Source organism: Mizuhopecten yessoensis, unplaced genomic scaffold (genome assembly GCF_002113885.1).
Source record: "Mizuhopecten yessoensis strain PY_sf001 unplaced genomic scaffold, ASM211388v2 scaffold7695, whole genome shotgun sequence".
Taxonomy (NCBI): Eukaryota; Metazoa; Mollusca; class Bivalvia; order Pectinida; family Pectinidae; genus Mizuhopecten; species Mizuhopecten yessoensis.
Genome location: NW_018407176.1, coordinates 4,280 through 15,734, shown reverse-complemented (window position 1 = coordinate 15,734; position 11,455 = coordinate 4,280). Strand labels below are relative to the sequence as shown.

At 40.9% G+C, this 11,455-nt stretch overlaps 1 protein-coding gene across 1 annotated transcript; it reads right to left on the bottom strand.

Annotated features, from left to right (window-relative positions):
- Window positions 1-1,677: 1,677 nt before the first annotated feature.
- On the bottom strand, window positions 1,678-9,803 carry LOC110454155 (mucin-2-like). The gene is made up of 5 exons (XM_021503530.1): window positions 8,825-9,803; window positions 5,356-8,782; window positions 4,852-5,266; window positions 3,448-4,484; window positions 1,678-1,852 (listed from the first exon to the last, which is right to left on the bottom strand). The coding sequence occupies exons 1-5, from the start codon at window positions 9,801-9,803 to the stop codon at window positions 1,678-1,680; spliced, it is 6,033 nt and encodes a 2,010-aa protein (XP_021359205.1).
- Window positions 9,804-11,455: the final 1,652 nt, after the last annotated feature.

The following is an 11,455-nucleotide window of genomic DNA, read 5'->3' as shown; positions in this document are numbered from 1 at the left end:
AAGGTACAGTTGTAGTAGGAGGAAGTGATGAAGGTACAGTTGTAGTAGGCGGTAGTGTTGTAGATACAGTTGTAGGAGGAAGAAGTGATGAAGGTAGGAACAGTTGTAGTAGGAGGTAGTGGTGTAGGTACAGTTGTAGTAGGAGGTAGCGTTGTAGATACAGTTGCAGTAGGAGGTAGTGTTGTAGGTACAGGTGTAGGAGGAGGTAGTGATGAAGGTTCAGTTGTAGGAGGAGGTAGTGTTGTAGGAACAGATGTAGTAGGAGGTAGTGTTGTAGGAACAGTTGTAGTGGGAGGTAGTGATAAAGGTACAGTTGTAGTAGGAGGAAGTGTTGTAGGTACAGTTGTAGTAGGAGGTACAGCTGTAGTCGTAGGAGGTACAGTTGTAGTCGTAGACAGTTGTAGTAGGAGGTAGTGATGTAGGTTCAGTTGTAGTAGGGGGTTGTGTTGAAGATACAGTTGTAGTAGGAGGTAGTGATGTAGGTACAGTTGTAGTAGGAGGTAGCGATAAAGGTACAGTTGTAGTCGGAGGTAGTGTTGTAGATACAGTTGTAGAAGGAGGGAGTGTTGTAGATACAGTTGTAGTAGGCGGTAGTGTTGTAGATACAGTTGTAGGAAGAGATAGTGAGTGATAAAGGTACAGTTGTAGTAGGAGGAAGTGTTGTAGATACAGTTGTAGTAGGCGGTAGTGTTGTAGATACAGTTGTAGTAGGAGATAGTGTTGTAGGAACAGTTGTAGTAGTAGGTAATGATGAAGGTACAGTTGTAGTAGGAGGTAATGATGCAAGTACAGTTGTAGTAGGAGGTAGTGTTGCAGATACAGTTGTAGTAGGAGGTAGTGGTAGTGTTGTAGGAACAGTTGTAGTTGGAGGTAGTGTTGTAGGTACAATTGTAGAAGGAGGAGGTGATGTAGGTACAGTTGTAGTATGGAGTAGTATGGAAGGTACAGTTGTAGCAGGAGGTAGTGATAAAGGGACAGTTGTAGTAGGAGGTAGTGATGAAGGGTCAGTTGTAGTAGGAGGTAGTGTTGTATGTACAGTTGTGAAAGGAGGTAGTGATGTAGGGTCAGTTGTGGTAGGAGGTTGTGTTGTAGATACAGTTGTAGTAGGCGGTAGTGTTGTAGGTACAGTTGTAGTCGGCGGTAGTGATGAAGGTTCAGTTGTAGGAGGAGGTAGTGTTGTAGATACAGTTGTAGGAGGAAGAAGTGATGAAGGTAGGAACAGTTGTAGTAGGAGGTAGGGTTGTAGGGACAGTTGTGAAAGGAGGGAGTGATGTAGGTTCAGTTGTAGTAGGGGGTTGTGTTGAAGATACAGTTGTAGTAGGAGGTAGTGATGAAGGGTCAGTTGTAGTAGGAGGTAGTGTTGTATATACAGTTGTAGCAGGAGGTAGTGATAAAGGTACAGTTGTAGTAGGAGGTAGTGGTGTAGATACAGTTGTAGTAGGAGGTTGTGTTGTAGGAACAATTGTAGTAGGCGGTAATGTTGTAGGTACAGTTGTAGTAGGAGGAAGTGATGAAGGTTCAGTTGGAGTAGGAGGTAGTGTTGTAGGTACAATTGTATTAGGAGGAGGTGATGTAGATACAGTTGAAGCAGGAGGTAGTGTTGTAGGAACAGTTGTAGTAGAAGGTAATGATTTAGATACAGTTTTAGTTGGAGGTAGTGTTGTAGGTACAGTTGTACTAGGAGGTAACGTTGTAGATACAGTTGTAGTAGGAGATAGTGTTGTAGGAACAGTTGTAGTAGGGGGGAGTGTTGTAGGTACAGTTGTAGTAGAAGGCAGTGTTGTAGGAACAGTTGTAGTAGGCGGTAGTGTTGTAGGAAAAGTTGTAGTAGGAGGTAGTGATGTAGGTACAACTGTAGCAGGAGGTATTGATGTAGGTACAGTTGTAGTAGGAGGGAATGATGCAAGTACAGTTGTAGTAGGAGGTAGTGTTGAAGGAACAGTTGTAGTAGGAGGTAGTGGTGTAGGTACAGTTGTAGTAGGAGGGAATGATGCAAGTACAGTTGTAGTAGGAGGTAGTGTTGAAGGAACAGTTGTAGTAGGAGGTAGTGATAAAGGTACAGTTGTAGTAGGAGGGAGTGTTGGAGATACAGTTGTAGTAGGAGGTAGTGGTGTAGGTACAGTTGTAGTAGGAGGAAGTGTTGTAGGTACAGTTGTAGTAGAAGGCAGTGTTGTAGGAACAGTTGTAGTAGGGGGGAGTGTTGTAGGTACAGTTGTAGTAGGCGGTAGGGATGAAGGTTCAGTTGTAGTAGGAGGAAGTGATGTAGGAACAGTTGTAGTAGGAGGTAGTGTTGTATGTACAGTTGTGAAAGGAGGTAGTGATGTCGGTTCAGTTGTAGTAGGAGGTTGTGTTGTAGATACAGTTGTAGTAGGAGATAGTGTTGTAGGTACAGTTGTGAAAGGAGGTAGTGATGTAGGAGGTAGTGTTGTAGATACAGTTGGAGTAGGAGGTAGTGTTGTAGGTACAGATGTAGTAGGAGGTAGTGATGTAGATACAGTTGTAGTAGGAGATAGTGTTGTAGGAACAGTTGTAGTAGAAGGAAGTGATGTAGGTACAGTTGTAGTAGGCGGTAGTGTTGTAGGTACAGTTGTAGTAAGAGGTAGTGTCGTAGATACAGTTGCAGTAGGAGGTAGTGTTGTAGGGACAGTTGTGAAAGGAGGGAGTGATGTAGGTTCAGTTGTAGTAGGTGTAGTAGGAGGTAGTGATAAAGGTACAGTTGTAGTAGGAGGTAGGGATGTAGGTACAGTTGTAGTATGAGGTAGTGATGAAGGAACAGTTGTAGCAGGAGGTAGTGATAAAGGTACAGTTGTAGTAGGAGGTAGTGTTGTAGGTACAGTTGTGAAAGGAGGTAGTGATGTAGGTTCAGTTGTAGTAGGAGGTTGTGTTGTAGATACAGTTGTAGTAGGAGGTAGTGTTGTAGATACAGTTGTAGTAGGAGGTAGTGATGTAGGTATAGTTGTAGCAGGAGGTAGTGTTGTAGATACAGTTGTAGTAGGAGGTAGTGTTGTAAGTACAGTTGTAGCAGGAGGTAGTGTTGTAGATACAGTTGTAGTAGGAAGAAGTGATGAAGGTACAGTTGTAGTAGGAGGAAGTGATGAAGGTACAGTTGTAGTAGGAGGTAGTGATATAGGTACAGTTGTAGTAGGGGGTAGTGTTGTAGGTACAGTTGTAGTAGGAGGTAGTATTGAAGGTACAGTTGTAGATACAGTTGTAGTAGGAGGTAGTGTTGTAGGTACAGTTGTAGTAGGAGGTAGTGTTGTAGATACAGTTGTAGCAGGAGGTAGTGTTGTAGATACAGTTGTAGGAAGAGATAGTGTTGTAGGTACATTTGTAGTAGGAGGTCGTGATGTAGGTACAGTTGTAGTAGGAGGTAGTGGTGTAGGTACCGTTGTTATAGGAGGTAGTGTTGAAGGTAGAGGTAGCTGTTTTGTTGATTGTTTTCTAGACTTTGACAGTGTTGTCGGTTCTTTTGTAGCTTTGGATTGTATTGTCGTATGTTTTGAAGTCGAGGACTGATTTGTTGTTTCTATTGTAGTTGTTGACTGTGTTGTCGATGTTGTCGCTGTGGACTGTGTTGTAGGTTGTTTGGAAGTTGTTGACGGCTCTTTTGTATTTGTTGACTGTGCTGTCTGTTCTCTCGGAGTTGTAGACTGTGTTGTCGGTTGTTTTGTAGCTGACGACTGTATTGTCGGTTCTATTCTAGTTGTGAACTGCGTTGTCTGTTTTTTTGTAGCTATGGATTCTGTTGACGGTTCTAATGAAGTTGTGGAATATGTTGTCTGTACTTTTGTATTCTTGGACAGTGTTGTTGACTGTGTTGTCGGTTCTTTTGTAGTTGTGGACTGTGTTGTCGGTTGTTTTGGAGTTGTGGACTGTGTTGTCGCATCTATTGTAGTTGTGGACTGTGTTGTCGGTTGTTTTGTAGTTTTGGACTGTGTTGTCGGTTGTTTTGTAGTTTTGGACTGTATTGTCGGTTGTTTTGTAGTTTTGGACTGTGTTGTCCGTTGTTTTGTAGTTGTGGACTGTATTGTCGGTTGTGTTGTATCTGTGGATTGTGATGTTGGTTCTATTGTAGCTTCGGACTGTGTTGTCGCTTCAAGTGTTGTTGTAGATTGTGTTGTCTGCTTATTCGTTGTTGTGGACTGTATTGTCGGTTCTGTTGTAGTTGTGGATTGTGTTGCCTTTCCTATTGTTGTGGTGGGCTGTGTAGTCGCTTTCGTAGTTGTGGGCCGTGTGGTCGGATCTATAGTGGTTGCTGATTCTTCTGTAGTTGAGGCCTGCGTTTTCGGCATTATTGAAGTTGTTGACTGAGTAGTTGACTGTGTTGCAGACTGTGTTGTCTGCTTTTTTGCAGCTGAAGAGTCTGTTGTCGATTCAAATGCAGTTTTAGACTTTGTTGTTGTCTCGAATGTAGTTGCTGACTGTGTTGTCGACTTTATTGCTGTCTGTCCATGCTTAATTTCTGACAGGACTTCGGTTGTTTCCTGTGATTCAGTTGTCTCTGAATACAGAGATGATAGCATATACTTTAGCGAAGAAGTCGGTGCCTCAAAGTTTTGATTGGTTGATGTTGATTGTGTTGGAACAATTCTTTCCAGTTCAGCATTTTCTCTTGAAATTCCTTCAACAGTAGATATTGAATTATTTGTTGAAATAAATAATAATGTGCCTTGTACAGAAAGATTTGTTCGTCACTAGTTGTGTATAAGTGATGTCATATACATGTCTATACATACCTGATGTGTTTCGTGATATATATATATGACAGGTTAGATATTTGTGCTTATGCTCACCTGATTCCATGTCTTATCCTTTTGCTGATAAATTTGTATAATCTTTTAAATAGAATACTTGCCTGCTGTTGAAACTTTTGTTGGTGCGGTGGTCGGTACAGTTGTTGCCGTGGTCGGTACAGTTGTTGTAGTCATAGGCGGTACAGTTGTTGAAGCCGTGGTCGGTACAGTTACTGTTGCCGTGGTCGGAACATCCGTTGTTGCCGTCGTCGGTACAGTTGTTGCCGTCGTCGGTACAGTTGTTGCCGTCGTAGGAGGTACAGTTGTAGTCGTAGGAGGTACAGTTGTAGTCGTAGTAGGTACAGCTGTAGTCGTAGGAGGTACAGTTGTAGTCGTAGGAGGTACAGTTGTAGTCGTAGGAGGTACAGTTGTAGTCGTAGTAGGTACAGTTGTAGTCGTAGGAGGTACAGTTGTAGTCGTAGGAGGTACAGTTGTAGTCGTAGGAGGTACAGTTGCTGAAGTCGGTATAGTTGCTGAAGTCGTAGACGGTACAGATATGGTCGGTACAGCTGTTGTTGCCGTGGTTGGTAAAATTGTAGCCGTAGTCGGTACAGTTGTTGACGTGGTCGAGAGAGTCATGGCTGTAGCCGTAGTTGGTTCTGCAGCTGTTGGTTCTGTAGTTGTTTGTTCTGTGGTTGTTGGTTCTGTAGTTGTTGGTTCTGTGGTTGTTGGTTCTGTAGTTGTTGGTTCTGTGGTTGTTGGTTCTGTGGTTGTTGGTTCTGTAGTTGTTGGTTCTGTAGTTGTTGGTTCTGTAGTTGTTGGTTCCCTAGTTGTTGGTTCCGTAGTCGTTGGTTCTGTAGTTGTTGGTTCTGTAGTTATTGGTTCTGTAGTCGTTGGTTCTGTAGTTGTTGGTTCTGTAGTCGTTGGTGCTGTGGTTGTTGGTTCTGTAGTTGTTGGTTCTGTAGTTGTTGGTTCGGTAGTTGTTTGTTCTGTAGTTGTTGGTTCTGTGGTTGTTGATTCTGTAGTTGTTGGTTCTGTAGTTGTTTGTGCTGTGTTTGTTGATTCTGTAGTTGTTGGTTCTGTAATTGTTGATTCTGTAGTTGTTGGTTCTGTGGTTGTTGATTCTGTAGTTGTTGGTTCTTTAGTCGTTGGTGCTGTGGTTGTTGGTTCTGTAGTTGTTGGTTCTGTAGTTGTTGGTTCGGTAGTTGTTTGTTCTGTAGTTGTTGGTTCTGTGGTTGTTGATTCTGTAGTTGTTGGTTCTGTGGTTATCGATTCTATAGTTGTTGGTTCGGTAGTTGTTGGTTCTGTGGTTGTTGATTCTGTAGTTGTTGATTCTGTAATTGTTGGTTCTGTAGTTGTTGGTTCTGTAGTTGTTGGTTCTGTGGTTGCTGGTTCTGTGGTTGTTGATTCTGTAGTTGTTGATTCTGTAGTTGTTGGTTCTGTAGTTGTTGGTTCTGTAGTTGTTGATTCTATAGTTGTTGGTTCTGTAGTCGTTGGTTCTGTAGTTATTGGTTCTGATATTGTTGGTTCTGTAGTCGTTGGTTCTGTAATTGTTGGTTCTGTAGTTGTTGGTTCTGTAGTTGTTGGTTCTGTAGTTGTTGGTTTTCTAATTGTTGGTTCTGCAGTTGTTGGTTCTGTGGTTGTTTGTTCTGTGGTTGTTAGTTCTGTGGTTGTTGATTCTATGGTTATTGGTTCTGTAGTTGTTGGTTCTGTGGTTGTTAGTTCTGTAGTTGTTGGTTCTGTGGGTGTTGGTTCTCTTTTTGTTGGTTCTGTGGTTGTTGGTTCTGTAGTTGTTGGTTTTCTAATTGTCGGTTCTGTAGTTGTTGGTTCTGTGGTTGTTTGTTCTGTAGTTGTTGGTTCTGTGGTTATTGGTTCTGTGGTTGTTGGTTCTGTAGTTGTTGGTTTTGTGGTTGTTGGTCCTCTTGTTTTTGGTTCTGAGGTTGTTGGTTCTGCGGTTGTTGGTTCTGTAGTTGTTGGTTCGGTAGTCGTTTGTTCTGTGGATGTTGGTTCTGTGGTTGTTGGTTTTGTAGTTGTTGGTTTTGTAGTTGTTAGGTCTGTGGTTGTTGGTTTTGTAGTTGTTGGTTCTGTAGTTGTTTGTTCTGTGGTTGTTGGTTCTGTAGTTGTTGGTTCTTTAGTTGTTGGTTCTGTGGTTGTTGGTTCTGTGGTTGTTGGTTCTGTGGTTGTTGGTTCTGTAGTTGTTGGTTCTGTAGTTGTTGGTTCTGTAGTTGTTGGTTCTGTAGTTGTTGGTTCTGTAGTTGTTGGTTCTGTAGTTGTTGGTTCTGTAGTTGTTGGTTCTGTAGTTGTTGGTTCTGTAGTTGTTGGTTCTGTAGTTGTTGGTTCTGTAGTTGTTGGTTCTGTAGTTGTTGGTTCTGTAGTTGTTGGTTCTGTAGTTGTTGGTTCTGTAGTTGTTGGTTCTGTAGTTGTTGGTTCTGTAGTTGTTGGTTCTGTAGTTGTTGGTTCTGTAGTTGTTGGTTCTGTAGTTGTTGGTTCTGTAGTTGTTGGTTCTGTAGTTGTTGGTTCTGTAGTTGTTGGTTCTGTAGTTGTTGGTTCTGTAGTTGTTGGTTCTGTAGTTGTTGGTTCTGTAGTTGTTGGTTCTGTAGTTGTTGGTTCTGTAGTTGTTGGTTCTGTAGTTGTTGGTTCTGTAGTTGTTGGTTCTGTAGTTGTTGGTTCTGTAGTTGTTGGTTCTGTAGTTGTTGGTTCTGTAGTTGTTGGTTCTGTAGTTGTTGGTTCTGTAGTTGTTGGTTCTGTAGTTGTTGGTTCTGTAGTTGTTGGTTCTGTAGTTGTTGGTTCTGTAGTTGTTGGTTCTGTAGTTGTTGGTTCTGTAGTTGTTGGTTCTGTAGTTGTTGGTTCTGTAGTTGTTGGTTCTGTAGTTGTTGGTTCTGTAGTTGTTGGTTCTGTAGTTGTTGGTTCTGTAGTTGTTGGTTCTGTAGTTGTTGGTTCTGTAGTTGTTGGTTCTGTAGTTGTTGGTTCTGTAGTTGTTGGTTCTGTAGTTGTTGGTTCTGTAGTTGTTGGTTCTGTAGTTGTTGGTTCTGTAGTTGTTGGTTCTGTAGTCGTTGGTTCTGTGGTTGTTGGTTCTGTGGTTGTTGGTTCTGTAGTTGTTAGGTATGTGGTTGTTGGTTCTGTAGTTGTTGGTTCTGTAGTTGTTGGTTCGGTTGTTGTTTGTTCTGTAGTTGTTGGTTCTGTGGTTGTTTGTTCTGTAGTTGTTGGTTCTGTTGTTGTTGGTTCTGGAGTTGTTGGTTCTGGTTTTGTTGGTTTTGTAGTTGTTGGTTCTGTTGTTGTTGGTTCTTTAGTTGTTGGTTCTCTAGTTGTTGGTTCTGTTGTTGTTGGTTCTTTAGTTGTTGGTTCTCTAGTTGTTGGTTCTGTGGTTGTTGGTTCTGTGGTTGTTGAATCGGTAGTTGTTTGTTCTGAAGTTGTTGGTTCTGTTGTTGTTGGTTCTGGAGTTGTTGGTTCTGGTTTTGTTGGTTTTGTAGTTGTTGGTTCTGTTGTTGTTGGTTCTTTAGTTGTTGGTTCTCTAGTTGTTGGTTCTCTAGTTGTTGGTTCTGTAGTTGTTCGTTCTGTAGTTGTTGGTTCTGTGGTTGTTTGTTCTGTAGTTGTTGGTTCTGTTGTTGTTGGTTCTTTAGTTGTTGGTTCTCTAGTTGTTGGTTCTCTAGTTGTTGGTTCTGTAGTTGTTGGTTCTGTATTTGTTGGTTCTGTGGTTGTTGGTTCTGTAGGTGTTAGGTATGTGGTTGTTGGTTCTGTAGTTGTTGGTTGTGTAGTTGTTGGTTCTCTAGTTGTTGGTTCTCTAGTTGTTGGTTCTGTTGTTGTTGGTTCTGGAGTTGTTGGTTCTGGTTTTGTTGGTTTTGTAGTTGTTGGTTCTGTTGTTGTTGGTTCTGGAGTTGTTGGTTCTGGTTTTGTTGGTTTTGTAGTTGTTGGTTCTGTTGTTGTTGGTTCTGTTGTTGTTGGTTCTGTTGTTGTTGGTTCTGGAGTTGTTGGTTCTGGTTTTGTTGGTTTTGTAGTTGTTGGTTCTGTTGTTGTTGGTTCTTTAGTTGTTGGTTCTCTAGTTGTTGGTTCTGTAGTTGTTGGTTCTATAGTTGTTGGTTCTGTAGTCGTTGGTTCTGTGGTTGTTGGTTCTATGGTTGTTGGTTCTGTAGTTGTTGGTTCTGTGGTTGTTGGTTCTGTATTTGTTGGTTCTGTATTTGTTGGTTCTGTGGTTGTTGGTTCTGTATTTGTTGGTTCTGTGGTTGTTGGTTCTGTAGGTGTTAGGTATGTGGTTGTTGGTTCTGTAGTTGTTGGTTGTGTAGTTGTTGGTTCTCTAGTTGTTGGTTCGGTAGTTGTTGGTTCTGTTGTTGTTGGTTCTTTAGTTGTTGGTTCTCTAGTTGTTGGTTCTGTTGTTGTTGGTTCTTTAGTTGTTGGTTCTCTAGTTGTTGGTTCTGTAGTTGTTGGTTCTATAGTTGTTGGTTCTGTAGTCGTTGGTTCTCTAGTTGTTGTTTCTGTAGTTGTTGGTTCTGTTGTTGTTGGGTCTGTAGTTGTTGGTTCTGTAGTTGTTGGTACGGTAGTTGTTTGTTCTGTAGTTGTTGGTTCGGTTGTTGTTGGTTCTGTAGTCGTTGGTTCTATAGTCGTTGGTTCTGTAGTCGTTGGTTCGGTAGTTTTTGGTTCTTTAGTTGTTGGTTCTGTAGTTGTTGGTTCTGTAATTGTTGATTCTGTAGTTGTTGGTTTTGTAGTTGTTGGTTCTGTTGTTGTTGGTTCTGGAGTTGTTGGTTCTGGTTTTGTTGGTTTTGTAGTTGTTGGTTCTGTTGTTGTTGGTTCTGGAGTTGTTGGTTCTGGTTTTGTTGGTTTTGTAGTTGTTGGTTCTGTTGTTGTTGGTTCTGTTGTCGTTGGTTCTGTATTTGTTGGTTCTGTTGTTGTTGGTACTGTAGTTGTTGGTTCTGTAGTTGTTGCTTCTGTAGTTGTTGGTTCTGTAGTTGTTGGTTCCGTATTCGCTGTCTTTGGTTCGATAGTCGTTCGTTCTGTGTTTGTTGCTTCTGGAGTTGCAACGCTTGTAACCGTTGTTTTCGTACTCCGTAACTTCGTTGTTTGAGATTCTGTTTGCATTTCAGCTATTGTAGTTGTTATATGACGCGATGACGTGTAGAGTTCCTGTGTTGCGGTGTTTGAGAACAATGAGTCATGGCTCGCCAGGGTCTCCTCCGTCGTAGTTACATTATCCACAACGCCTACTTGTCCTTCAGATTAAAAGAAATGGAAAGAAATCAATCGGAAAGTCTTACTGTATCTTATAACTTACTGCAATACTGGTATCATTATAACATGATTCATTTTTGAACGTATATTGTTTTCATATGAAATATTGATAAACGAAAAACCACCAAAACACACTAAAATTAATATACGACACAAAAAACAATGGCTACCAGTCAAATAGCAAAATCTACTTTCTTTTTGATCGATTGATTTCTTTATCATTTCTTCTTGTTCAGAAGTCATCAAGCGCAGTCAGTACAGTTATGGGATTTGTACCCCACAAAAATGTGGGGCACATTTTCAGTTTAACCAAGAAAGACCACTGTAAATACCAGAGAGATAGTTTTGCAAAGCTCTTAAATCAACGCGTATATATTCCAACATAATATACTTATGTTGTGTAAAATGGACGATACAGGGTTGACTTTTCCCACGATACGTTGCGGCAACCTGGCGGTTGTCACGGGAACCAAAATCTTAGCCCGCATCCTCGTCACTTCATCAAGTTTTAACACGTGTTGGTTGTACCTACTCTAACATGCTAAATATAACGAAACACACGTTTATCTGATCATTAAGGTGATGAGACTTTGATGACAAGACGCGTTGCGTTTCTATGATCTGTTGGCAGTGCTAACGATATCAATATGTAATGATGAGGTAGATTTTGAAACTGCGTTGCACATGCATGTATTAATAAAGCAATCACATTGTCTGTTGTCCAATAATTCCAGGTTGTTGACCAGTGGAAAACGTCGATACATTGCAGACGTGCTAGAATTTCTGTAAATTAAAATGAAGTTGTGCAGTTTTACATTTTAAAGTTGAATTTCACTATGGTAATGTACACTTGATGTCTGAAAGTCTTTCTCGCCTTAGGAGTGTTCCTCGTCTGCAGAAGAGCCGTGTCCATTAGCAAAATATTGATCTTTTATTTAGCTTCTATTGCACATTGGTTCCTGTATAGCAAAACTAGGAGCGTAGCAGGAAAGGAAGGTGAATGTCCCGAGTTTGATTCCTCGACTGTCCGTGTTTTTTCGTTTTTTGTTTGCTAACAGTCAAATGTATACTTTTAATGATATTACAAACAGTTGTGAGTCTGCTAAATGCATTTTGTTCGGAAGGCATCAATAGTAAATAACATTTTATAATAGTACCAATATTTTATCTTAAGTTAATGATACATCATATCTTCCTATTGGTGTGACATCGCTATGGCAAGTACCCACAACGGATATCACTCCAGTGATCAATATGATGACGTCATAAATAATGACGTCCCACTTTTCTTTCAATTAAACTGTGTTAAGAACCTCTCATAAACGTTGAAATTAATTAATAAGAGTTGTCGAGCGTTTCTTCGTTTTTAAATATTTCTTCGTTCGTATGAATCGTTTTAATTTTATCATTATAAGCATTTTTTATATGTATAGCCACACAAAGGGAGAGGGGGTCATAAAGAGGAAACACTTGATTAATTTATCTGTTTCCACCCATGAAGC

What these genes read in the sequence shown, in the direction of transcription:
- LOC110454155 (XM_021503530.1), bottom strand. Translation starts at nt 9,803, where the DNA reads ATGCAAACAGAATCTCAAACAACGAAGTTACGGAGTACGAAAACAACG. An exon ending in GCCATGACTCTCTCGACCAC is followed by an intron (nt 5,267 to 5,355) that starts GTCAACAACTGT and finishes CTACGACTTCAG; the next exon opens with CAACTATACCGACTTCAGCA. An exon ending in GAACCGACAACACTGTCAAA is followed by an intron (nt 1,853 to 3,447) that starts GTCTAGAAAACA and finishes CTCCTGCTACAG; the next exon opens with TTGTACCTACATCACTACCT.